Source organism: Oryza sativa, chromosome 4, assembly GCF_034140825.1.
Source record: "Oryza sativa Japonica Group chromosome 4, ASM3414082v1".
NCBI classification, from domain to species: domain Eukaryota; kingdom Viridiplantae; phylum Streptophyta; class Magnoliopsida; order Poales; family Poaceae; genus Oryza; species Oryza sativa.
The window spans coordinates 1,259,096-1,287,095 of record NC_089038.1 but is presented as its reverse complement, the minus strand read 5'-3'; the positions used below and the strand labels follow the sequence as shown (position 1 = coordinate 1,287,095).

General features: G+C 43.3%; 1 protein-coding gene and 1 long non-coding RNA gene across 2 annotated transcripts; both read right to left on the bottom strand.

The window, feature by feature from the left end:
- Position 1: 1 nt before the first annotated feature.
- LOC4334972 (subtilisin-like protease SBT3.9) lies at positions 2-27,997 on the bottom strand. Its single transcript, XM_066309438.1, has 5 exons — positions 27,888-27,997; positions 26,208-26,610; positions 13,614-14,227; positions 11,726-11,921; positions 2-755 (listed from the first exon to the last, which is right to left on the bottom strand). Exons 2-5 carry the CDS (start codon positions 26,350-26,352, stop codon positions 205-207), a joined length of 1,506 nt encoding a protein of 501 aa, XP_066165535.1. The 5' UTR covers positions 26,353-26,610; positions 27,888-27,997; the 3' UTR covers positions 2-204.
- LOC136356040 (uncharacterized) lies at positions 9,116-9,730 on the bottom strand. Its single transcript, XR_010740691.1, has 2 exons — positions 9,601-9,730; positions 9,116-9,488 (listed from the first exon to the last, which is right to left on the bottom strand). It is a non-coding gene; the product is annotated as an uncharacterized lncRNA (long non-coding RNA).
- Positions 27,998-28,000: the final 3 nt, after the last annotated feature.

The following is a 28,000-nucleotide window of genomic DNA, read 5'->3' as shown; positions in this document are numbered from 1 at the left end:
CTAACACAAGATTAGATATATTATTCAACCATAAATTTTAACAGATATACGCCACTTGGATTTGGAATAAGATGCAGCAAGATTCCAGAAACACATATAACATGCTATATATTGGAGCATATGAATTCGCCTTCATTTATTCCATTCGACCATTGATCAACTAGCATCATTAGTAGCTAGCATATATATCCAATATCCAATTAATTAGGAGATCTTGGAGTAGATCTCCTCAATCACGATGCGAACGGCGATGGGGATCCGAACCCAGTGGCTGCCTCCATCATGCCACGCCAAGCTTCCAAACCTGTAGTCACCCTGCACCTTTCGTGTAGCCTTGAAGGTCACCCTGAAGCTCTGCACTCTTCTGTTCTTGTTGAACACCAGCACTGGTGGCTCGACGGCCATCTCGACACCAGCTGGAGCTTGGAAGAATGCCTTATACACGGCATTAACTTGGCCAACATTGGTGACAGTGCGTGTCATAGCTTGGAATGTCCTGAGGTTAGGGATGGCAATGGATGGGAGGTTCAGGTCAGTAAGTGATCCTTTCGCTGTGGTGCAATTGTCCCCTGAGCCTAATCCTCCCATGCAGTTGAAGAATTTGAGGTAATCAGATGCGGTGATGTCGTAGATAAGGCCTGGATCAGCTGCCATGACCGGATTAACAAACCCTGCTCCATAATCAAAAGGATCAGCAATCTTTTGAACTCTTCCATTAGCTTGTATTGGCATCCCGTTGTTGTCATATGTAAGTGCTGCATGTTTTGAAATATAAAATATCAGAATTCAGAATGTTATTAGCTCAATATATACATCATCAAATGAACATATTTTCTTGGCGAGTGGCCACCAGGGGATTAGCAACAAGAGAAAACAGGAAAAAGTTAAATTTGGAGGTCCAAGATACTTGTGTGTTTGGTGGACTTAGACTGGAAACTTCATTACATCACTGCACCATGACCTAAATGCACCAACAGCTCAATTGTCGGCAAAGGTTATGTGTTTATGATGTCATTCGGCCTGTCAGTAAAGGCTTTTCTCAATAGGAAACAAGTGAGTGGGAAAGAACATGTCAATAAAATTCTTTGCCAACAGAAAAAGACATTTTCGACAGACCAATTGGCCACTAAATTTAAGCTTCCCGGCAGATAAACTCTTACCAGTGCACAGATCTTTAAACAAACCTTTGCTGGTAGAAAATTTCGCCGAAGCAGGAGGGAGGTGGTAGAGGCAGATAGCACATGAAGAGACGGTAGAGGAGTTGAGTGGGGCAGCAAGAAGTGAAGCCATACGTGTGTCGGCAGGTTCAGGAAAGGGCATTTGTTTCTCTACGCTTTGCTCTCCAGATTCTCCCACGCATGGAGGTGGATAGAAAGCTCGTGGCTCATTAGCTCGCTCGATTCATGGTCGGTTCGGCTCGATTCAGCTCGTTGAAAATTGTTAGCGTGCTGAGCAGGGGGTCAAGCGGGCTCATGAGCCGCTCACGAGCTAAATGAGCCAAGAAATAACAACAGCACAGAGGAGTCTAGAGGAAGCCTAACAATGCCCATTTGCGATCTAGCCCATAACCCATGGTAACCATTCCTATCACCACGCCGCCGCCCAATCTCAATCTCCCTAGCGCCGCCAGCAGCCCACCACCATCCCATGGGCTGCGGCGCCGTCGCCCGTCCCCACAGCGCCACGCCCTTGGCCATCCCGTCGCCGAAGGCCATGGCGCACCGCGCACCACGTCCACGCTGCTCGCCGGCGTGTCCTTATCCGCCATGGAGGAGGAAAATGAGATCCAGTAGCATATTATGTACTGCTTTCTCTATCGTGATTGGAAATATAGAATGGCAGCTACTGTGAGTTTGTGATACTGTGTGCTTCTCTTTTTTGGTTGTTGTTGTTGTTCTGAGATTTTGCATGATATATTGATTCATGCAGATGATCCTGCATGTCTGTAAATTGTCGCTCAAATCCCTTATATGTTCATTTGTTGGATGATGCTGCTATACTTGAAATGCTAATCAGTTGCAGATTATTGCCAGTACTATTCATGACTTCATTGGCTCACGAGCCAAACGAGCCGGTTAAAGCTAGACAACGAGCCGTGCCGATAGCTTGCTAGGATAACAAGCACTAGAAGGGATACCATCATCTCAATCGGGTGGTAAACACCATCTCAATCGGGCACGGCATCCGTCACAGGCTAGTAGTCACAGATGTGAAGAGTTATCTCAATCGGGTAAACGGCTGTCACGGATGAATCTATCTCAATCGGGCCCTAATTAAAGCCCGTCACCGATAGCTTTGACCCAGACGACCAGTCCAACTATAGCCCGTCACGGATGACCTATCTCAATCGGGCCACAACTAGCGCCCGTCATAGATGACCCTTATCTGTGACGGGCATTAACTATAGCCCGTCACAGACAGATGACTCATCTGTGACGGACATTAACTATGGCTATAATTAATGCCCGTCACAAATGAGTATAATCCAGAAATAAATAAATTTTATTTTTTGGCCAGCCAGTTAATACCCGTCATAGATGAGTATAATCCAGAAATAAATAAATTTTATTTTTTTGGCTAGCCCTGCCCTCACTCGTGTGCACCCACGCGGATAATCCAGAAATAGCTATAGTTAATGCCCGTCACAGATGAGTATAATCCAGAAATAAATAAATTTTATTTTTTGGCTAGCCAGTTAATGCCCGTCACAGATAAGTATAATCCAGAAATAAATAAATTTTATTTTTTGGCTAGCCCTGCCCTCACTCGTGTGCACCCACGCGGATAATCCAGAAATGGCTATAGTTAATGCCCTGCCCTCACTCATGTGCACCCACGCTTACCGGTCAGTCACCCATCCTGAAATTAATAAATAAATTTTATTTTTTAGTGTGCACCCACGCTTCCCGGTCAGTCATAACATCAAAGTTCTTTGGAGATTGGCTTCCAGAAAAGTAGTTGTAACTTGTTGGTATGAGTATTCTATTAATCCTATTAAGCCCTAGGCCAGGATGTCAAATTGGGATTATTAAATGATTTCAGATAGAAAAGTCACCAAAACCAAAGTTGTATAACTCATCGAGGTGCAAAATTTTTATTTTGGTCATTTATCCATCTGACTCTATTTAAACAATTTGAAATTTGAAATTCAAATTTTGAAAAGTTCAAATAGAATTTTAGATCAGTGAACGACTTCAACTGAAAAAGTCATCAACAACAAAGTTGTATAACTCATCAAGATCTATAACTTTTATTTTGGTCATTTTTCTATATAACATTTTTTGAACCGTTTGAATTTAAATTTGAAAATATGACAACTTCAAACAACATTTTCAAATACTAAATGATATCAACTGAAAAAGTCATCAACAACAAAGTTGAATAACTTATCATGATCTAAAACTTTTATTGTGGTCATTTCTTCATACGACAAAGTGATAGTAACACTGTTCACAAAATTGACATATCTCTTATCTGGTTTTATAAACTATAACACATATATGTAAAATTTGTTAATAATATTACTAACATTTCGTCGGATGAAGAAATAACAAAAATAAAAGTTTTAGATCTTGATGAGTTATTCAACTTTGTTGTTAATGACTTTTTCAATTGAAATCATTTAGTATTTGAAAATGTTGTTTGAAGTTGTCATATTTTCAAATTCAAATTCAAACTGTTCAAAAAAATGTTATATAGAAACATGACCAAACTAAAAGTTATAAATCTTGATAAGTTATATAACTTTGTTGTTGATATTTTTTCCATTTGAAATCATTTACTACCATAAAATTATTTTGACTCATAAAATGAATTATTATACTGTACTTAATTATTTTGCTATAGTCAACTTACAAATATAAACATTTCATATGAAAAATAGAAAAATAGTCATCGGTGACGGGCTTTAGTTAATACCCGATAAAGATTAAGTATATAGCCCGTCACTGATGAGTCATCTGTGACGGGCCTAGTTGTTATCTCAAACGGGTCTCAAGTTGTGGTCCGTCACGGATAATGGTCATCCGTGACTCCATCATCCGTGACATGCCATAACTTGAGACCCGTTTGAGATATGTAATGTTATCTCAATCGGGCCTAAAGTTGTGGCCCGTCACGGATGATGGTCATCTGTGACGTGCCACAACTTGAGGCCTGTTTGAGATGTGGAATGTTATCTCAATCGGGCCTAAAGTTAGTGCCCGTCACAGATGACCCGCAACTTTAGGCCTATTTGAGATATGGAATGTTATCTCAATCGGACCTAAACTACGGCCCGTCACTGATAGATGTCATCCGTGACAGTCTTAAGTTTTATACCCATCTAACATGTCTGTACGACTATATCTCAATCGGGCACTTTTCGGCCCGATTGAGATGACTTCCTTGTGACGGCCCGCTATTTCTAAGCATATTAGAGCCCGTCACAGATAGAAGGATCTGTACTAGTGGAGCTAGCTTCCTAACGAGCTAAGCCGAGCTAGCTCGTTATCCTAACGAGCTAGACCGAGCCGAGCTGTCCCGACATCCACCCGTACCCACGCCCAAGCATAATCTTCATCCCGTGTTGCTAATAGATAGATTGCTGCCTAAGTTTTGCCCATAGAATGCTTGTCGATGAAAGAAAGCTAGTTTATGTCAGAATGTTAAATTGACGGATAATTTGCCTGTAGATCTTCCCCGACTGCTATCGGTCAGTAATTATTGGTCATGATGTGCATGACCCTATGTCGACATCCGAAAACAAAAGTATATTATAGAACAATATTGGCACATTTTGGATCATAATAACATCTTAATTATCTCTTGCTCAGGTGTGGAATTTCTTTTCTTAGTACTTGATCAAATTGGTGCTACTATTCGATAGATAGGGACATAGGGTAGCTAGCTAGCTGTTAGAACGAAAAAGGTGCAGAGAAAACAAAACATAGTGAGCCATAATTAAGTTGGCATCTGCATGCTGGTTGCTTCGGGGCAGCATCAGGGTTCTGGCTTGGTGATGAAAGTGTTGAGATTATGGGCATATAATGATTTAATTTATTCTATAAATAAATCATGATATTACAGATGAAAACTAGCATGAACGCATCATTAGATCTACACATGTAAACTACGCAGAATAATATGAACAGATCAAATATGCGCAACATATTGAACACGTACCGAGGTGACGAAAAGACCTGCTGCTTGGTCGAAACTTTTCGCAGGTGTCTACGAAGGCACGAAACACGCGAGCGAAGAGAAAGGCGAGCCATCGCGAACGAACAGGGAGCAGTCGCGCGAAGCGCTTCCCAAAAACCTTATTGCCGCCTTCTCCCGGTGCAGGACGTCAAAGGCAGAGGTTCCGGAGACCTGCTCTCCCGATCGCTGGTGCACGCCGGCGAGCGGCATGGAGTAGTCTACGAGCGACGGCGCAGTACAGAGTAGGAGGCAAACCCTAGATTGATTTTCGCATATCCTGCGTGAAGACGGCGGGTCGGTTTATATAGAGAAGGGTCGCTTGATCAGGGCGCCCGCACGATCTCTACTGCGCGTAACCGAACCGGATAAGTCGCGCGTAACTTATCCGGACTCCACGCCGTTTGCACGCACCGGATTTTTCGGAACGTTTCCAAAACAAAAACGAATCCGAATTTGCAGCAAAACAAAACTGCAAAAGGAGGCTGCATCTGCGCAAGGGTGAGGAGCCAATTTTTCGGACTATTCGACGCGTACGTCGTGCACGCGCGCCGCCTGCCCTGCCCTGCCCTGCCCTGCCAGGCCAGGCGAGGCGAGCGAGCGCGCGCGTGTGTTTCCCCTCTTCTCTCCACCACACATGCTTCAAGTGGCTAGGAGGGCATCCTCCCTTTTAAGGAGGTCCCCCTCTCCTAGAATAAGCAAGGTGGTACTAAACTCCACATGCATGCCATCCCATGAGGTGGGCTTTTTGTGATTTTCCAAAGAATTAATCTTCGAGTTGGCTAAGGCCCATTCATTAATTCCAACAATCCTCCACCAAATCTCAAAATCCCACTGAGATTTGCCTTTTCCAATGTACTGTTTATATACCAGCGGTTCGATGGAGACCAATTAAGGTTGAACATCCACCTAGAACTCCAAGCTACACTTACTCACAACTTGAACAATGGACTACGCCTTGAATTGTAAGTCTTGTGCAAGCAAGTTTCACTCAAAGTCTTATCTGGTACTAGACCGTCTGTAGACTACCCCTCGGGTGGAGCGTATAAGTCATACTCCTAGGTCTTTAGTAAGCTTCCTAGAAGATTCACCCAAAATCTTCATAGACTGCGACCAACAGTCAAGCTCACAAAGGTGAGTTCTTTCAAGAATGCTCTGCAGGATAACATCTTTTCTAATTAAAGCCAACATAACTCATTAAGGCATAGCCAACCTGCCTTGCAGCTCACGAGAGTATATGCATCTTCACTTGGAGAGGGTATATATATTGGTACTCTCCTATAGTTTATTAATGGTTTGTTCTTTCCAGGATCTAATTCACGGGATCTCCGATCACATAGACTGGGTTACCACCATAGTATAACTCACATGGGTCTCAAACCCATCTCCTTCGATGCATTGTCTATCACATTTCGTGATAGTCCCTTCGTGAAGGGATCTGCCAGGTTTCTCGCTGTTTGGATGTAATCCAACGTTATAACTCCGGAGTTTCTTAATTTCCTGACAGACTTCAATCGTCTTTTCACATGTCTAGACGATTTCATATTATCCTTAGAACTATTCACTTTGACAATTACCGTTTGATTGTCACAGTTCATAAGGATAGCCGGCACCGGTTTTTCAACAACAGGCAGATCCATTAATAGATCACGCAGCCATTCTGCCTCAACAGTAGCAGTATCCAGTGCCGTTAGCTCTGCTTCCATGGTTGACCTCGTCAAAATTGTCTGTTTGCAAGACCTCCATGAAACAGCACCACCACCCAGTGTGAAAACATATCCACTAGTGGCTTTGATCTCATCCACATCAGAGATCCAGTTAGAATCACTATAACCCTCCAGTACCGCAGGATACCCAGTATAGTGAAGCCCCAATTCCACAGTACCTTTCAGATAGCGCATTACTCGCTCAAGCGCACGCCAGTGATCATCTCCCGGATTAGAGGTAAATCGGCTCAACTTGCTCACAGCAAAGGAGATATCAGGCCTAGTTGCACTAGCCAGGTACATCAACGAGCCAATGATTTGGGAGTATTCCAGTTGATTCCTAGCAATTCTCTTGTTCTTGCGAAGCAACAAGCTAGGATCATAAGGTGTTGGAGAAGGCTTACTATCAATGTAGCCAAAGCGATTCAAGATCTTCTCCACATAATGGGACTGCAAGAGTGTAATCCCATTCTCACCTCTAATTAGCTTAATGTTTAAGATAACATCAGCTACTCCCAAATCTTTCATATCAAAATTTTGAGACAAGAATGATTTAACCTCATTTATCACCTCAAGGTTTGTCCCAAATATCAGTATGTCGTCAACATACAAGCACAAAATAACTCCCTCACCCCCACCATGGCGATAATACACACATTTATCTGCCTCATTGACTCCAAAGCCTGCAGATGTCAATGTTTTGTCAAATTTCTCATGCCATTGCTTAGGAGCTTGTTTCAGACCATACAAAGACTTCAACAATTTGCACACTTTGCCTTCTTGACCTTCAACTACAAACCCATCAGGTTGATCCATATAGATCTCCTCATCCAGCTCTCCATTAAGAAAAGCTGTCTTAACGTCCATTTGATGAACGAGAAGACCATGTGAGGCTGCTAGGGAAAGTAGCACACGAATTGTGGTCAATCTAGCAACAGGTGAGTAAGTGTCAAAGAAATCTTCGCCTTCTTTCTGAGTATAGCCCTTAGCAACAAGCCGAGCCTTGTACTTTTCAATAGTACCGTCAGGCCTAAGCTTCTTCTTGAACACCCACTTGCACCCCACAGGTTTACACCCATAGGGTTGCTCTGTCACCTCCCAAGTCCCGTTAGCGATAATGGAATCCATTTCACTACGGACAGCCTCCTTCCAGTAGTCTGCATCAGGAGATGCATATGCTTCTGAAATTGACTTAGGAGTGTCATCCACGAGGTACACAGTAAAATCATCACCAAAAGACTTAGCCGTCCTTTGTCTCTTACTCCTTCGAGGAGCTTCACTGACATCCTCCTCAGAGACAAGTTCATGTGTATGTTCAGTTTGTTCTGGTGGTATGATTGAACTGGGAATTATTTCAGAGGGTTGGTTCGAACCACTATGTGTATCCTTCATTGGGAAAAAGCTCTCAAAGAAGGTAGCATCACGAGACTCCATAATTATACCAACATGCATGTCCAGTACCTCGGATTTAACTATTAAAAATCTATAGGCAATGCTATGATGAGCATATCCCAGAAAGACACAGTCCACAGTCTTAGGTCCAAGTTTGCGCTTCTTCGTTATTGGTACATTGACTTTCGCCAAGCACCCCCATGTGCGCAAATAAGAAAGTGATGGTTTTCTACCAATCCATATCTCATATGGTGTTTTGTCCTTATTTCTGTTAGGAACTCTGTTTAACACATGATTTGAGGTCAACAATACCTCCCCCCACCATGCCTTAGGCAGTCCCGCGGTGTCCAACATGGCATTCACCAAGTCAGTCAGTGTGCAGTTCTTCCTTTCAGCAATCCCATTAGACTCGGGAGAATAGGGAGGCGTCCTCTCATGTATGATGCCATGTTCCTCACAGAATAAGTCAAACTCGTTCGAGAAAAACTCTCCACCACGATCAGACCTAAGCCTTTTTATCTTTCTGTCAAGTTGATTTTCAACTTCTGCCTTATAAATTTTAAAATAGTCTAGAGCCTCGTCTTTCTTTTTCAACAAGTACACATAGCAAAATCTAGTAGCATCATCAATGAATGTCATGAAATATCGTTTTCCACCCTTCGTCAACACCCCATTCATTTCACAAAGATCTGAATGTAGGAGTTCTAGTGGTGCCAAGTTTCTCTCCTCGGCAGCCTTGTGAGGCTTGCGAGGTTGCTTCGATTGCACACAACTATGGCACTTAGAACCTTTGACAATGGAAAACTTAGGAATTAAACACATGCTGGAAAGCCGAGACATCAAGCCAAAATTAATATGACATAAACGTGAATGCCAAACATTAGCCTCATCATCCACACTGCCACAAATATGGTTCACAGACTTATTGCAGAAATCAGAAAGGGAAAAGCGGAACAGGCCTCCGCACTCATAACCTTTACCAATAAAATATCCATGTTTAGACACGACTACTTTATTAGACTCAAAAACCAACTTAAATCCGTCTCTAGTCAGACGGGAGCCACTAACAAGATTCCTGTCGATAGAAGGGACATGCTGCACGTTCTTCAGCTGCACGATCTTTCCCGAAGTAAACTTCAGATCTACCGTGCCAACACCATGAACAGAAGCATGTGACCCATTCCCCATTAGGACGGTGGAACCCCGTGCGACCTGATAAGAAGAAAACAATGAGATGTCAGCATAAACATGTACATTGGCCCCAGTATCAACCCACCAATTAGTAGATTGATTAACTGAAAAAACAGTAGGTAAATTACCATACCCGCTTCCATCTCCAGTGTTGCCAATGGTCACATTAGCAGACTTAGAAGTCTGCCCTGCAGGTGCCTTCATCCCCTTGCGCTGTGGACACTTCCTAGCCAGATGACCAACTTGGCCACACACAAAGCAAGTCCTCTCATCCTGATTAGGATTGTTGTTGTTCTTCTTCTGCTTCTTGAAGTTGGTGGTCTGCTGAGCTTTGTATTTCCCCTTACTCTTGTTCTGGGCCTTGTGCACAACATTGGCGCTGGACTGCCCACCATCGCCCTTAGACGCGGCATCTTTTTCCCGAGCTTTCTCCTCAACATCAAGAGACGCTATCAACCCCTCAACGGAGTATTCCTGTCTCTTGTGTTTGAGTGCAGTACCGAAACTTCTCCAAGATGGAGGTAGTTTCGCAATAATGCACCCAGCCACAAATTTGTCGGGTAAGACACACTTAAGGAGTTCGAGTTACTTAGCCATGGTTTGTATCTCATGAGCCTGTTCGACTACAGAACGGTTGTCAGCCATCTTGTAGTCATGAAACTGCTCCATGATATACAGATCATTGCTAGCATCAGTAGCACCGAATTTAGTATTCAGTGCATCCCACAACTCCTTAGCATCGGTCATATGCATATACACCTCGACCAGACGATCGCCAAGAACGCTAAGAATGCATCCCACAAATAGAGTAGTGGCTTCCTCGAATTGCTTCTGCTGTTCAGCAGTAAGAACTCCTTCAGGTTTGCCAGTACTCACCCAGAAGCATTTCATAGCTGTCAGCCACAGAGTGACCCTGATCTGCCATCTCTTAAAATGCACACCGGTGAATTTATCCGGCCTCAGTGCATCGGCAAAATCAGCCATAGTAAAATCACAGTGCCTATAATAAGGTTTTTGGATTGTTGAGATTATGGGCATATAATGATTTAATTTATTCCATAAATAAATCATGACATTACAGATGAAAACTAGCATGAACGCATCATTAGATCTACACATGTAAACTACGCAGAATAACATGAACAGATCAAATATGCGCAACATATTGAACACGTACCGAGGTGACGAAAAGACCGGCTGCGTGGTCGAAACTTTTCGCAGGTGTCTACGAAGGCACGAAACACGCGAGCGAAGAGGAAGGCGAGCCGTCGCGAACGAACAAGGAGCAGTCGCGCGAAGCGCTTCCCAAAAACCTTATTGCCGCCTTCTCCCGGTGCAGGACGTCAAAGGCAGAGGTTCCGGAGACCTGCTCTCCCGATCGCTGGTGCACGCCAGCGAGCGGGATGGAGTAGTCTACGAGCGACGGCGCAGTACAGAGTAGGAGGCAAACCTTAGATTGATTTTCGCATATCCTACGTGAAGACGGCGGGTCGGTTTATATAGAGAAGGGTCGCTTGATCAGGGCGCCCGCACGATCTCTACTGCGCGTAACCGAACCGGATAAGTCGCGCGTAACTTATCCGGACTCCACGCCGTTTGCACGCACCGGATTTTTCGGAACGTTTCCAAAACAAAAACGAATCCGAATTTGCAGCAAAACAAAACTGCAAAAGGAGGCTGCATCTGCGCAAGGGTGAGGAGCCAATTTTTCGGACCATTCGACGCGTACGTCGTGCACGCGCGCCACCTGCCCTGCCAGGCCAGGCGAGGCGAGGCGAGCGCGTGTGTTTTCCCTCTTCTCTCCACCACACATGCTTCAAGTGGCTAGGAGGGCATCCTCCCTTTTAAGGAGGTCCCCCTCTCCTAGAATAAGCAAGGTGGTACTAAACTCCACATGCATGCCATCCCATGAGGTGGGCTTTTTGTGATTTTCCAAAGAATTAATCTTCGAGTGGGCTAAGGCCTATTCATTAATTCCAACAGAAAGTCCATTTGAAATAGAGCACATTAAGTCTGAATTTACTGGCCTGTATTGATTAATCAAAGTCCCCTTCCCCGCAAAAAGAAAGTTATGGCCGATATGGTCCATTTGAATGAAGTATTAGCACAAAAACTAGAATCACAAGTTGTTGGCTAGTTCTTTAAATCCAATAAGGTCAATCAAGTGAGCCGATTGTTGAACGAAATATATATAATCGCAAATCTCTACGTTCCAAACAAAGCCTTTTGTTATAAAAAAAAAAGAGATAATTAATTACCTGTTGTCATGATTGCGGATTTGAGAGCCGCAGGTGACCATTTTGGATGAATGGACTTGAGCACCGCAATGATCCCAGCTACATGGGGGCAAGCCATAGATGTTCCAGAATCGAAATGGTAGGAAACACCTTTGTAATATGGAATCTGAGCAGCGGCTAAAATCGAAACCCCTGGTGCAGCAATGTCCGGCTGCAAATTTGGGAGAATGCCGTGTTATGTTAACAGAACATTGTCTGATGAGAAAACAGGTGAAAACATTCTTGTTGATTGAAGAAATTGTTAATTAAATTTTCTTGCAAAAGAAAAAAATTAATGCATCTGAAATAGAGTACTCCATCTATTAGGAAATTGCCTTTCTTTATTTATTTGTACTAGTTGCAGATCCTTCTAAAATTAAGTTACCACCTTATTTATTTCTAGAAGGTAGAAGAGAGAAATTATACACTAATTAGAAAAATCTAGGAATTCCCACCTTAAAGAAAATAAAACTGTAAAATGACAATACCAATCCTTAACTCCTTGATAATTGTGTGTATGAATACCATTTAAGTTCCATAAAATTGCAAAAAAAAAGATATAAAAAAACGGAATATCCAAATCAGTGATGATGGGATCATCTTGGAGAATTGTTTCGGTGTAGAACAGCGGCAAGATGACTGCTCTGCCTCCTTTGGCTGCCACTGCCGTGGTGACATCAGGGTATGATGTCTGCTGCTTATTATTCAACATCTCTCCCATGAAGCAGAAGGCTATTTTCCCCTTCACCGTGCTGTTCATAATATTGTTGGCATTGCATCTGCAGCAGCAGCAGCAGCAGCAAATCATTTTATACACTACCTAGCTAGTACATGATGTTTTTATATATGATATACTATCTCTGTTTTTTAAATAGATAACGCCGTTAACTTTTTCTCACATGTTAGGCCATTCGTCTTATTCAAAAATTTTATGCAAATGTATAAGATATAAATCACACTTAAAGTACTATGAGTGATAAAACAACTCATAACAAAATAAATTATAATTACGTAAATTTTTTAAATAAGACGAATGGTCAAACATGTGAGAAAAAGTCAACGGCATCATCTATTTATAAAACGGAGGTAGTATTATTTTGTATATGGCTGATTCCACTAAAGTTTACTACTTGAGAAGGACAAACGATAAGATGAAGTACGCATGTCTTTATATAGAGATGATGGTTACATAGCTCTTTGTCAATTATGGATGAAGATTTCGCAATAGGATTTGCTCTTAGCAATATCTTGCCATCCAAATTATGACATATATATGTGCTACTCGCTACCTCCATTTCGTATTATAAGTCGTTTAACTTTTTTTTCTTATTCAAACATCTTTAAGTTTGACCAAATTTATAAAAAAATTAGCAACATCTACAACTCTAAATTAGTTTCATTAAATTTAACATTGAATATATTTTAATAATATGTTTGTTTTATATTTAAAATATTACTATATCAATTTTTGTAAATTTGGTTATAAACTTATAAAACTTTGATTAGAAACAACTTATAATATGAAATTATAAAACGGAGGGGTACGAAATAACAATTTGACTTGAGCTTACTTCTAGGTAAAGGCCAGAATTTTTCTATTATCTTAATTGAAAAAAATGTATATGTATTGAATCATATGGTAATTAGTATTGATTTCCTAGCTACTACACTTACTCCTCGTCTGTGTACTTCTGTATCTCACTGAACTGACTTGCAGTTTCCAGGAGGACAAAGGATTGCGCCTGCGAAGTGTCGTCAGAGATGAGATGGAGATAATCAAATTAATGCATGATCGATAAACAAATTGCAAACAGCTGGCATTATATCGTCGGACACATATATATTATTTATCTAATTAATACAAACATACCACCAACTTTTCGCCGTTTCCCAAGGTGATAACCACAGGCAAGGACCGATCAATGGTGGTTGCAGCGACCGTTACTAGCCATGGTGATTGGTTCTCCACCGTCTGAGCAATGGGACCATCGTTTCCACCAGCGTAGACAACCGAGATACCATTAGCGACGACATGTAGGGTTCCCACATCTTCTTTTGTACCACCTATAGAAAGTGATAAGACATCAACACCATCATAGACAGCGTCGTCCATGGCTTTCAACACGGTGGCACCGGAGCAGCCATAACCGGACCAACAGGCCTTGTATATGGCTAATCGTGCACGGGGCGCTCCACCCCGAACTGTCCCTGCAGCTAGCCCCAGAAAGCTAACATTGTGGATGATGTTGCCGCCAGCCGTTGAGGCTGTGTGCGTGCCGTGGCCTTCGACATCCCTAGGAGAAAGAACCTCGTTATCGGATATGCTACTTAGAATCTCGTCATCGATGTACCACCGTGCACCGATAAACTTCCGGTTGCAACTTATGGCCTCAAACGATGGGCCAACCTGGCAAATCCCTTTCCATTTTTTTGGCGGGGGGTCATATCCAGTATCGGCAAAGCTTGCTGACTCAGGCGTGACACCTATAAGAAAATAGCAAATTAATTAAAATTCTAAATATTATTTGATAAATCACAGTTATCAAGTTGCATGTACCGACTATTTCATTCAAAAGTACAATTAATTAAGGTGATGATAGAGCACTACTACAGAAAGCGTTTTTCATACGGGCGGAATCGATCTTCACATGCGGTTGGCCGGCCCGCATGCGCGAAATGGTCTGCAAAGATCACCATTTGCGCATGCGGCCGTCGCAGCCGCATGCGAAGATTGATCTTCGCATGCGGTCACTTAAGACGGCCGCATGCGAAAATAGATCTTCGCATGCGGTCCATATAAGAAGCCGCATGCGAAGATATATTTTCCCATGCGGTCGACCTAAGAAGACCGCATGCGAAGATCTATTTTCGCATGCGGGCGTCTTAAGTAGACCGCATGCGAAATTCAATTTCCGAATAGCTAAAATAATATTTATTCTAGCATTTTGGTGATTCGTAATTAATATTAAATTATTGAGGGATTTATTATCGTATTTCGGAGTAGTAAGCATATAAGATAAGACAAGTGCCGCAGTAACAAACATGTAATACATAACCATTAATTCAATTGTAATTTACATACAAATATATAATACAAGTGGCACAGTTTTTTCATCATATGTATAAGTAGTGTACATGTTATTGCATATGTTCTTTCTCCCACTCTCTGAGAGGTTTAAATTTGTCGTCCATTGCGAGTTCACTCTGGTTGTCGTAGAAGAGACCTCTTGCGTTGCAGACATCGCGACGGATGAATCGGCAGAGGTCAGCGGCCACGTTCAAGATAGTAGTGTGGTTGAATCGTTGTGCAATATATGGGATTTCGGGGATCTGCACACAGAAAGGAAAATAAAACGGTACTCAGTGAGAAGTGTGTGCGAGATGGGTTTCTTTGTAGAGAAGAGTTCGATGACCTACTCGGTTACTGGTTGTTTTGTACCTCCCATTTACTCTGAGCATCTCGCACACGTAATAACCACACAAGTTGGTTCCTGGTGGTTGTTTGTAGCACTGCGATATAATTATGGGGACCGATCTCAGTAGATATATTTAGTATATATGTACTATTCGATAATTAGTTGTATTGGTATAAATTTGATAGTACCGGCCAGCCAGTCCTGACGGATAACTTCTTCTGGGATGGAATATGTACTGGTCCACCTCTTTTGCGGTAGTACTTGTGTGCTCTGTTTGAAGGAAACAATTGTTTTATTAGTAGTTAGAAGACTGGTGATCGACCTAAACAATTTATAGTAATGAAATGTTTATCACTTACAAATTCAAAATAGTGAGGAATTCCATAAATGTCTCCTTGTCATAGTGTGCGGGGTCCAATGATATGATCAATTGGTCTTTCGGATATACAAGGAATAATATGTAGTGGTCTCTACATATAAGATAGGCTTATTGGAGACAGAAAATTCCGAAGAAGATAAATTAATTAAACAAAAAGAAGAGAGAGCTTACGTGAACTGGTAGGGGACCATTAAGACATCTTTGTCGGCGTGCGCCAACATTGCTATTGCCAAGTATGTTGCTACTTCTAGCTTCTTCCTCTTGTGCAATGTCTTCACATATTCTTCCTTTTCTTCCGGGGTCTTGCCAACCAATTGCTCGCAGTCCTGTCTCAGCTCTATGGTGTGTTGTGTTTTGCATATTCTTGTTGGATCGACGTATCCAACCTTTGCTCCAGTTCTATCAGCTTCGTGGAATTGCATACTGTACAATGAATAAAGAAGAAATGAGATTTGGTTTAGTTGTTTCGAATGAAACGTGCAACATGTAATAAAGAGTTTAGACTTACAGACAGAAAGCCGCAACGAGATTAACGTCCATTTTATCTAGCTTGTAGAGGGCGTAAAGGTCTTGGAAAGAGATAAAAAATATCCCATTAGGACCACTCATGAAAGCGCCTTCCGGGACGGCGACGCTTATGAAACCGAGACCTTTCCTAGATGCCTTCATATACCATTCGTGCATTACCCTCATTTCCCATGGTAGCTTGTTCATAAGATAAGTTGGCAAGAATGGCTTGCCATACTCATAAGTTTCAGGCACATCGGCAGATAACCAGGATTGCACTTCATCTTGGGCCGCTAGTACTGACTTCTGGGAGTCTGACAAGACGTGAGCAAGTTCTTTTCTCTTCTCAGAATTCCTGAAAGCTGAAAACATGAACTTCTCCTTATCCTTGTCAATCTCCTTTGGGTCGTATGTCGATATCAACTTTGGAATTATACGACGAGGTTCCAAAGTATTAGACTTTGGTTCGGATGTAGTACCATCTGGTATGTGCACTTCTTCTACCAGAGCAGATTGGGGTGTAGGTGGAGAGGTTTGAACTGAGGGCGGAGCCGGGGGAGCATGCTGTTTAGTTGGGGAGGTGGGAGAGGCTTGAACTGGTTGCGGGGTCGGGAGAGGCGGTTGTTGAGAAGGGGAGGGTGGTGGTGTAGGTTGGCGAGGCGGTGACCTAAGCGGTGGTGGTGACGGCGGATGTCGAGGTGACGGTGGTTCAGGAGGCGACGGTGGTGCAGGAGCGGCAGCAGTCATTGCCTGCGATGAGGATGGGGTTGAAGATCCTGCTGCAAGAACGGCCGCGCTCAGGATTATGTCTCTGCGGTGCCACAAGATAAACTGATTCACTGCATCACCGAGAAGTTCAATCCCCTCAGGTGCAGGTATGTCTAGTTCCAAGGAAACGTGGTCGCTATGGACCTTGGCGACCTGTACCCTTGCGTAATCCTCAGGGATTGCCGTGTTGTGGAATTGACGTCCGGGTATCGCTAAACCCGTTGCAACCTCCTTAGTCTTTCCAGCGCGGCCGATTGGTACGACGAGACTGCACGGAGTTGGTCCAGTTATACTATCCACAGGGAAGGTACTTGTCTGCACTGAGCCTACACTGCTGGGTACATTAGTTGTTTGCTGTGCGGATTGTGTGGGTTGCTGGCTATCAGGGAATAACCTTGGAAATGCTGTCGGGTTTTCAGCTGCCAACGAGTAGAAGTGTTCCTTCACTTGCGCATAGATCTTGTCCGATAGTTGTTCTTTGTATTTGTCTCTCTTCTTATAACTTGGTGCGTCTTGTGGAAACCCGACCTTCCAACTTGTCTTTGAGGACAAACCCCTTACACGTCCAGAGTGTTCAGCCGTCCCCAACGCCGCAGTAAGCTGATCTCTCTCCCTCCGTGGGACGAACTGTCCTGATCTTTCTTTCTCGACTATCTGCTGCAAATTAGTAGTCACTTCTTCTATGTCTGGAGTCTCGAATAGTATGTCTCCCTCATCCGAGACTTGACCTGTGCTGCGCGCCCAAACCCAGTTCTTGCTACGTTCAACCATGGGGTCTACCAGCAGGGGCTTACCGGCCGCGGCAAATCTTTGCTCGATCTCCCGCCATTGATCGACGTGACCAGCGTATCCGCTCGACCCCAATCTATGGGGATATTTGTTCTTCTTCGCGAGCTCGGACATTTTTTTCCTCAAAGCCAATGCTTCAGCTGTTGTACGATCCGCAACAAACGTGTCCCAGTCAGCCTGCGATATATGTCCATAATCCGTAAACGGTGGGAGATTCTTCTGAACATAATCCCGATTTAGATCGGACTTCCACTGTCGCCATCGATCTCCCATCTTTTTAAGTGCGTAATCTCTCCCCCTAACCTCTGATCCAGGAGGGAACACAAAATACTTCTGCAACTCATTCCAGAGAAGTGTCTTGATGTTGTCGTCCACTGTTTCCCACAACTTGACATTAATGGGACAACGCGTCCTGACTAGAGTGCCACAGGCGTTGCTGAACTTGGACCGCACTATCGGTGGCTCGATGGGCTTCCCATCCTGATCGAGAGCAATCACGTTGTAAGTTTCCTTGGGTAATTTATTCTTGCTTCTCTCACCACGTCTTTTTTTCCCACTCCCGCCTGCACTTGTAGATGTCTCCGTACGTTCAGGTGCAGACGTAGCGGTGTCCATCTCAACTTCTTGCTCTGTCCTGTTCCTCCCGGCTTTACGTTTCGAGCGGCGTCGGACTACCATCTGCACAGAATAGGTAACTCTATACACCATTAGGTTCATGTCACATCATATTTAGGGAATAATACATGGCTAACGATTTTCATCACTTACGGCCTGTTCGATAGGTATGTAGTCCGGATCATCATCGCGGGGGGCGACTTGTGTTATTTCCATTGGAAACGGGTCACTTGGTGTGCGCCACGTTTCTTCACTAGAAGCGCCTGGATGCTTATTGCTACCGGAATTTTGAGGAGCGTTACCTTCTTGAGGCGCTATTGGTGCGTTCGATGGAACCTTTTCGTTCGACATCTTCCAACTTGACGTAAAAAAATTTGACATAAGTCCCAATTTTACGTAAGTCCCAATTTAACGCAATTTCACATAAGTCTCAATTTGACATAAGTCCCAATTTAACATAAGTCCGAATTATACATAAATCTCAATTTAACATAAGTCCCAATTATACATAAATCTCAAATTAACATAGGTCCCATTTTAGCATAAGTCACAATTAAACAGAAATCTCCATTTGACATAGGTGCCAATTTAACATAAGTCACAATTATACATAAATCTCAGTTTAACAAAAATCACAATTATACATAAATCCCAATATAACATAAGTCTCAACTTAAACATAAGTCACATTTTAACATAGCTGCCAATTTAACAAAAGTCCAAATTATACATAAATCTCAATTTAACAAAGTCCCAATTATACATAAATCCCAATTTAACATAAGTCCCAATTTAAACATAAGTCCCAATTTAAACATAAATCTCCATTTAACAATCCACAATTAAACATTCTCAAAATTATACAATCCACAATTGCACATATCACAATCCACGATGCACAATTAAACAATCCACAATCCACAATTGCACATTTCACATTTCTTTTTTTAAAAGTAAATGTTACCGAGCGACGGCGGGGACGACCTGGCGGCGGCGACGACCTGGCGGCGGCGATGGCAACGGCGAGGGGGGAGAGGTCCGTGCGGCGGCGACGGCGACGGCGAGGGGGGAGAGGTCCTGGCAGTGGCGTCGGCGACGGCGAGGGGCGGGGCGACTTCGGGGAGGAGCCGGCGGTAGCGGGGACGACTTGGCGGCGGGGACGACCTGGCGGCGGGGATGGCAACGGCGAGGGGGGAGAGTTCCGTGCAGTGGCGACGGCGACCTGCCGGCGGCGACGGCGACGGCGAGGGGGGAGAGGTCCTGGCGGCAGCGACGGCGACGGCGAGGGGGGAGAGGTCCTGGCGGCGGCGACGGCAACGGCGAGGGGGGAGAGGTCCTGACGGCGGCGGCGGCGGCGGCGTGGGGCGGGGCGACTTTGGGGAGGAGCCGGCGGTGGCGGGGACGACGGCGATGGCGACTTGGGAAATTTTGGCAGCCTGGCGGCTAGGGTTTCGCGGGAGCCGGGACTTAGAAAATTTTGGCTCCCCGCGCTCCCTATATATAGGCGCAGATCATCGCATGCGGGCGGCTTAAGGGACCGCATGGAAAAATATCTTTCCATGCGGTCGACATAAGCCGGCCGCATGCGAAAAAGATCTTTCCATGCGGGCTGTTAAGCCGGCCGCATGCGAAAAAGATCTTTCCATGCGGGCTGTTAAGCCGGCCGCATGCGAAAAAGATCTTTCCATGCGGGCTGTTAAGCCAGCCGCATAGAAAGATCTTTTTACCAAAAAAAACTCATATTTTTTTTTCTCTATAAGTAAACTGTCCATATATATTTTTTTCCCAATATTTCGCCACAATTATACATTCCAAATGTTTTTGGCACTAAGAAAACTCATGAAAATTGCTCAAAACTCGTAATCAAATGTTACATGCTAATGATTACAACATAAGGGGGACCTAAATTCATGCACGTACATTTGCTAATGATTACAACATAAGGGGGACCTAAATTCATGCACGTACATTTGGAATACAATGAGAACTAAAGGTTACGAAATAACTATGACTTAATAACCTTGGCAACACCATCTGCTCGAACGTACGACATATTTGCTTCATCGATTGTTCTCTCAACCTTCTTAATTCGCATAGGAAGATCAGTAAACAATGGTACATCGTCGAACTGGTTGTAATCATTGGGGTCTTCGATGTTGTCGATGCCGACGATCTGTTGCTTTCCGGATATGACAATAGTTTTTCTTTCATCTGAAGGGTCCTTCACATAAAACACCTGAGCCACACGCTCTGCTAAAACCCATGGATCATCCTTGTGGCCTGTTTTACTGTGATCGACTATCGTTAGCCCGTAGTCATCAACGGAAACCCCTATTGTGTCTTTAACCCATTCACAACGGAGCACAGGGATCTGGATGTTTAGGCCATAGTCCAGTTCCCATATTTCTTGAATGGTCCCATAATACGACCTCTTTTCTCCACTCGTGTCAATCGCTTCGACACGGATCCCACTGTTTTGTGATGTGCTTTTCATGTCCTTCGTAGTCGTACTCAAGGTAAATCCATTGATGTCGTAACCTTGCCATGAATTGACAATACTTGAAGGCCCACATGCCAATCTTTGTAAAGTAAGTTCCTCCACAGAATCACCAACTGGCAGGTTTAGATCTTTCAACCACAGAGGAAAGCGACGCTTGTGCTCTCTTGATATCCAATCATTGGACCGCCCTGGGAAGCAGGCTTTGATTTCTTCTAGGTGTCGCTCAATGAATGGCTCAACGATAGCGAGCTGTTGAAGAACGCTGTTGTGTGCCGCGGACACCTTTTTGTAATCATTATCGAAGAACTGCTTCCTACCAACAGTACCCCTTCCAGACAATCTACCTTCATGTCGATGAACAGGAATGCCAATGGCATTAGCATCCTTTATGTAGTCCATACAACACTCGACTGCCTCTTCAGTTGTGTATCCCTCTATCATTGATCCTTCCGGGTGAGCGCGATTGTGTACATAGCCTTTGAGGATCGACATGTAACGCTCATAGGCCCACATCTGATGTAAGTATAATGGACCAAGTTCAATAATCTGAGGGACGATGTGAACGATCAAATGCTCCATCATATCTAAAAATGATGGTGGGAAATACATCTCAAGCTGGCATACAGTCTCGACGGCAAATGTCTGAAGCGGACCTAATTCCAAAGGATCAAATACTTTTTGCGAAATTCGATTGAAAAAGTAGCACAACTTTGTTATAACCACCTTTGTATGGACTGGTTTGACTGCCCTTATAGCAATTGGTAGGAACACTGTTAGCAACCTATGACAGTCATGCGCATTGTATCCCGAAATGGACAAATCCTTTATTGATACTAGCTTCCTGATGTTCGATGCGAAACCAGTAGGCACTCTAACCCCTTGTAAACATTTACAGAAGGCTTTTTTCTCATCAAGTGTCAACGAGTAACAAGCAGGAGGAATCTCGGTCTTCCCATTTGGCAGCAGTACTGGGTGAAGGTCATGCCGTATGGACAAATCTACAAGGTCGTTACGTGACTTCAATCCATCCTTCGTTTTACTCGGGATGTCCAGCAATGTGCCAACGGTGCTATCAAACACGTTCTTCTCGAGGTGCATAACATCAATTGCATGTCGAATCTCTAGGTCCTTCCAGTAATCTAAGTATTTAAAGAAAATTGAGTGCTTCTTGAAAGGCGACGCAGTACCGTTGTCACCATCAGCTTTCTTCCTCTTTACTGTCTTCTTCTTTCCCTTTCCATATACAACCTTAATCTTCTTTGTTATCTCATACACGTATGTACCACCTCTTGCTACTGGGGCAGTGTCATTCTCCACTGTATTATCGAACAATCTAGCCATCTTACGGTACCTATGTCTTTGTGGTAGGAACCGTCGATGTCGCATGTACACTGTCTTCAAAGACGACGTCAGGTATTTGTATGAAGTTTTCTCCAGACATATCAGACATCCAGTCTTCCCTTTAATCTGCCCAGATAATGAAAAGTTTGCAGGTAGGTCATTGATGGTAACGAATATGATTGCACGTAGATTGAAGTGCTCCCGCTTAAACTCATCCCATAGTCGTAACCCCTCTTTCCAAAGCTCCTCCATGTCCTCCATCAAAGGCTCAAGGAAAACATCTATGTCGATTCCAGGTTGGTTTGGACCTTGTATGAGGATAGTGAGTAGAATGTACTTTCGTTTCTGACATATCCATGTTGGAAGATTATACATTGTGAGAAGGACTGGCCATGTGCTGTGCGAGCTGCTTAAGTCACCAAACGGGTTCATTCCATCAGTGCTCAACGCAAACCTTACATTCCTAGGATCCTTAGCAAATTCTGGGTGTTTTGCATCAAATGTCTTCCACTGGCGAGCGTCGGCGGGATGTCGAATCATACCATCTATTTTCCGGCTCTCTTGATGCCATCTCATCAACTCAGCATCAGTCGGGTTTGAGTACAGACGCTTCAGGCGGTCCTTAATTGGTAGGTACCACATCACCATTGAAGGAATCTTCCCGCGCTTACCCTTATCAGAATCTGGATCGGTACACTCTGAATCTACGGGCCCATTCCCCGTTTTATACCGACTTGTGCCACACGTTGGGCAACATTCCAATTCCGCATATTCTTTACGGTATAATATGCAGTGATTCTTACAAGCATGAATCTTTTCTACACCAAGAGATAAAGGACATATGAGTTTCTTCGCTTGATACGTGTTCGATGGTACAAAGTTAGGCTTAGGAAGCAACACACGCAACAAACTCATCAGATCATTAAAACTTGTGTCCGACCATCCATGTTTAGCCTTCAATCTCAGAAGTTCAAGCACTGAACGCAAGACTGTGAAATCCTTATCACATCCCTTCGTTTCATCGTAAAGAAGATCCTTCGATGCCTTCTCTAATGCTTGCCAATTCTCCAATCCTCGTGACCTGCCCGCTAGCACCTCTGGTTCAACATGGCGTAGCATATCCTCTAAATCAAAACCACCATCGAAATCATCACTATCGGTGGAAACATCGACAATCATTCTTTCACGCGACATGTCTTCGATTATAAAATTCTCTGCCTCATTCATCTCGAAACTTAACTCTTCATCGTCATCTTCCGGATTGGCGAATTCCCCGTGATAGGTCCAAACCTTGTAGTTGGCGGTGAATCCGTACTCCATTATGTGACCCAATATTTCACCAGGATCTACCAACAATTTCTGATTCTTGCAATGACGGCACGGACAAAAGATCTTTGTCATATTCTCCCTCAAAGCATGCTCCTTAGCCTGATCAATAAATTTAGATGCTTCCTTAATAAATATCGGCTGCGTTCTCCGCATCTCATACATCCATGACGACCGATCCATCTAATTATATAAAGGCAAAAAAGTTACAGATAAAAAAATAGACCGCAGGTATTTCATACAAAAGTTTAAATGCATTTGTCTCCCAAAAAAAATACAACAATACATGTAACTAGTATGTACAATTGATTACATGCAAAATTTGCCCATCAAAACATATATTTTGAAGCTAGATTTTGCAAAAAATAGTTGGAACAAACCTTGTCAAAATATTAAAAAAACTCCACTTTCCACCAACGAAATATAACAAAAATGGAGCCAAATGAAGCAAGATAGAGAGTTCTTCACCTTTCGTATAGAGTTCAAGTAAAAATTTCGAGTTGAAAACCTCCCCCCCTAATTGGTGCTTGCTTTAGGAGAGAGAAAGCTTCGTTTTCAAATGGTCAAGCTCGGGCCTGGAGGAGCATATATGGCGGATCATCGCATGCGGTCCCTTAAGCCAGCCGCATGCGAAGATCCATTATCGCATGCGGCTGCTTAGGACAGCCGCATGCGATAATGGGCCTATTTTCGCATGCGGCTGTCTTAAGGAGCCGCATGCCCTAATACATGCGGCCCCTTAAGACGGCCGCATGCGAAAATAGACCTATTATCGCATGCGGCTGTCTTAACCAGCCGCATGCGATAATGGATCTTCGCATGCGGCTAATCAACCCGCCCCGGGGGGGGCGGTTTTTGCAGGCGCCGCCACAAGCGGCCCGCATGGAACCTACCGACCCCCTCGTACAGAAAAACGATTTTTGTAGTAGTGGAGTGCGTAGAATTTAATTATATATACTTTAGCACGACTCTCTCTTCTGTAGAAATCCTATGGACGGCAGATGTGTCCTAGCGACATAGACTTGCAAATACATTCTATGTTTCATATTATAAGATGTTTTGGGTTTTTTTAATAGATTCATATAACTGCTTTATATATGTATCCAAATTTATATAGATGTTAGTGAATCTAGAATGGAGTGGCCAAACGTATTATAATGTGCAATGGACGGAGTATAAACTAGCAGCAGTTGGGGATAAATTAAATTTATTTTTTACCAAGAAATATTTGTGTTTGCATAAATACGTGTGTACTAAAAATCCTAGTCATGAACAGACAACTCTACCATCCAACCGGTTTGTTTCACTAATTCACCAAGCAACTTGTTAAGCATTGGATAAATTTTATTAAAAAGTTAATAGGCTGAATCTGAGACTTATATTTTATTATTATCTCCATGAGTTATAAATCTGCCTCCTCACCCTAAATTATCTTGAACTAAGATTATTGTAACATCCTGGCCTAGGGCTTAATAGGATTAATAGAATACTCATATCAACAAATTGCAACTTCTTTTCCGGAAGCCAATCTCCAAAGAACTTCAGGGTTAAGCGTGCTTGGCCTGGAGCAATTTGGGATGGGTGACCGACCGGAAAATTCTTCCCGGGTGCATACGAGTGAGGACAAAGTGTGTAGAAAAGACATGTGAGCAATTTGGGATGGGTGACCGACCGGAAAATTCTTCCCGGGTGCATACGAGTGAGGACAAAGTGTGTAGAAAAGACATGTGTTGGTCTGTGAGGGCAGTCTATGACCTATGAAAGCTATCAGATGTAAGCGAGCCCGGCCTGGGGGAAGGCGGGACGTTACAATTATTGTTGCCACCCTTAAAAATAGGCCTGCCCGGAAGGCGGGACGTTACAATTATTGTTGCCACCCTTAAAAATAGAGAATTTTTACGGTACAATAACCATTAAAAATAGAGAATTTTTACGGTACAATAACCAGTATATACTGGCAGTATATAAAAGGGCATATATATTAGGAATTTGATAGAAAATTAAAACAACACTTTAGTAATTTTTGGTTCAAATTGAATCTAATTGACCTATGAAAGCTATCAGATGTAAGCGAGCCCAGCCTGGGGGAAGGCGGGACGTTACAATTATTGTTGCCACCCTTAAAAATAGAGAATTTTTACGGTACAATAACCAGTATATACTGGCAGTATATAAAAGGGCATATATATTAGGAATTTGATAGAAAATTAAAACAACACTTTAGTAATTTTTGGTTCAAATTGAATCTAATTGAGAGTACCCGTTCCTGGATCTTATCGTGCATTAGGGGAGGAGCATCCTGAGCGCCATTTGATGACAAGGCACATGACGATAGCACGATTTGATGATAGAATAACGAAGAAAAGATAAAATTACCCTTTCAAAGTTTATACTGCAATCTAATTAAATAAAAAATTAAATCAATCTACACCGTTAGATCATATATACTTGCAGTATATACTAGCAGTATATTGTATGGCTGAACTCAATACTTATAAGCCAATCAAACAAAACCTCTTATATGTACAGAAGCTTCTCATACACTCATCCAAACGATATCTCACCATATCTAGGACCAACCAATCTAACCAATGAAATAACCCCATTTGTACCTACCCAGGCCGCCGAAATGGTCGATTGACTCCTACATTGGTTAGAGTGGTGCGGATAACCAAACAAACACTCTATATTTTTTCAATTCGCGTGGTATATATAATCAACAAAACAATGAAATTGGAACGGCTATATAACCATGCAGGAAATAATTATCAATTGCCTTTTCAAATAAGGTACTACTAATTAATTGCCTTCCCAAATAATTACCTGTGTCAATGACACCAATTATAGTGCCATCCCCATATTTAGCTTTAGCAAGCAGGCCATTTGGTTGCCTGTAGTCCATTCCAAGAAAATCCCAGCTTCGACTGGTATGCATTTGGTGGATTTGGTTCTCTTTCACGCTGACCATGTCACGACCGGAAATCACCCAACAGGCGTTCCTGACGTGCGTGTATTATTCCTTGTCCCAGGAGGCAAGGTACACCAAAAGTTGATACAATTCAGAGTTTATCAAGCGGAAGCGTAAATAAAATTATTACATGGGCAACGAAGGCCCAGCACACTCAAAGACAACGAAAAACAGCGGAAGACTAGGGCGACGACCACAGGCGCTTGACGGCAGGCACGAGCTAGACACCAAAGCCTTCATCTTCAAGGAGCTCCTCTTCTGGACTTGGGAAAAATTGAGCAAGACTGAGTACAACCACCGTACTCAACAAGACACACCCACAAATGCAGAATAAATGCAAGGGAGTACAAGGGAATAATAATATAGGGATTAAGTTTTGCAGTAAACAGCATTTAAAAGTCACTTAGTTGCCCAAAGCTATTTTGTAAAGACGATCCTAGAGCTATACAATATTATTAATCAAGGCCGTGAACCCTCACGAACCTGCCTTAACCCAAGGCCTACGATGATTCGGACCGAACTGGCAACCCGACCTGGGTTCCAGCTCGTCCCAAGCCAACCCAGGCCAACCATTCCACATTTTAGTTGTTGAGCAAATTTTAAGAATTAGAACACTGACTTGGGTACATTGCTCGGCTTGCCCATATCCGAGGGCTCGGCTATTCGAATAGATTTACTCTGATCAGAGGTGTACATCTTTACCCACAAGACACATCTTCCTCACGTGTTGCCACGTGCCACATACCACCACGGTATCCGGACGGAAGACGTGACATAGTTTCCAACCCATCCTAGCCTTAGACAAGAGTACCGACCCAATCCTACCTACGGCCGGGATACCCGGGACAGGCAGGCAGAACTGAGCCCCTAGCATTGGGCACCAACCCTCCGCCGTATGACATCTCGACTACCGGGCCGCAGCTCGTGTAGCCTTCATTTGCCCTGGAGAATGTCCATCGACGCCCGACTTCATCCATCTCCAATCCGTGTACTTTTGTTTATGACTAGACTGAGCCACAAACTAAGCCTTACCCATTAGACATGTGGAAGTACGGTAGTGCTTTGCAACAGAGGCCCGAGCTTAATCCTTATAGTGGCCGGGGTGCTACTTCCCACAACTGGCATGCACCCAAACCCCACCGAAAACAGGTTTTAGGGGTTTTGAAAGGGGAAGAGAGGTGTGTGTCCAATTCCAACATAAGCCAACCATTCCATGGTGTCCAAATGATATGAGAATACCCAAAGTCTAAAGTTATAAAACCACCTAATGTTGTCCTATTAATCAGCGAAGCATCTACCTAAATTCATACTAGTGGAACCAGGAATAGAGTACCCACTAGTTGGGGTTTTATTTATTCTAGGGTGAACAAGGAAATAATAACAATAACAATATTAAGGTCATAACAAAGGTAAATAGGCATGGCTAAATAAAACAGTGATAACGCGGGAATTTAAATAAAGCGGTAATGCAATAATTTAAATCAACATAATTTTACAAACTGGGATTCAATATGTTCAAAGATGATGTGACTTGCCTTGCTCAGAGAGAACGGCCTTCCGAACCTTCGGCGACGACCGCGAACCACGCTTCGGGAACCTCCGGAACGACAGAAGCTACGCGAAGCACACAAGCAAAGCTACAAGCCTA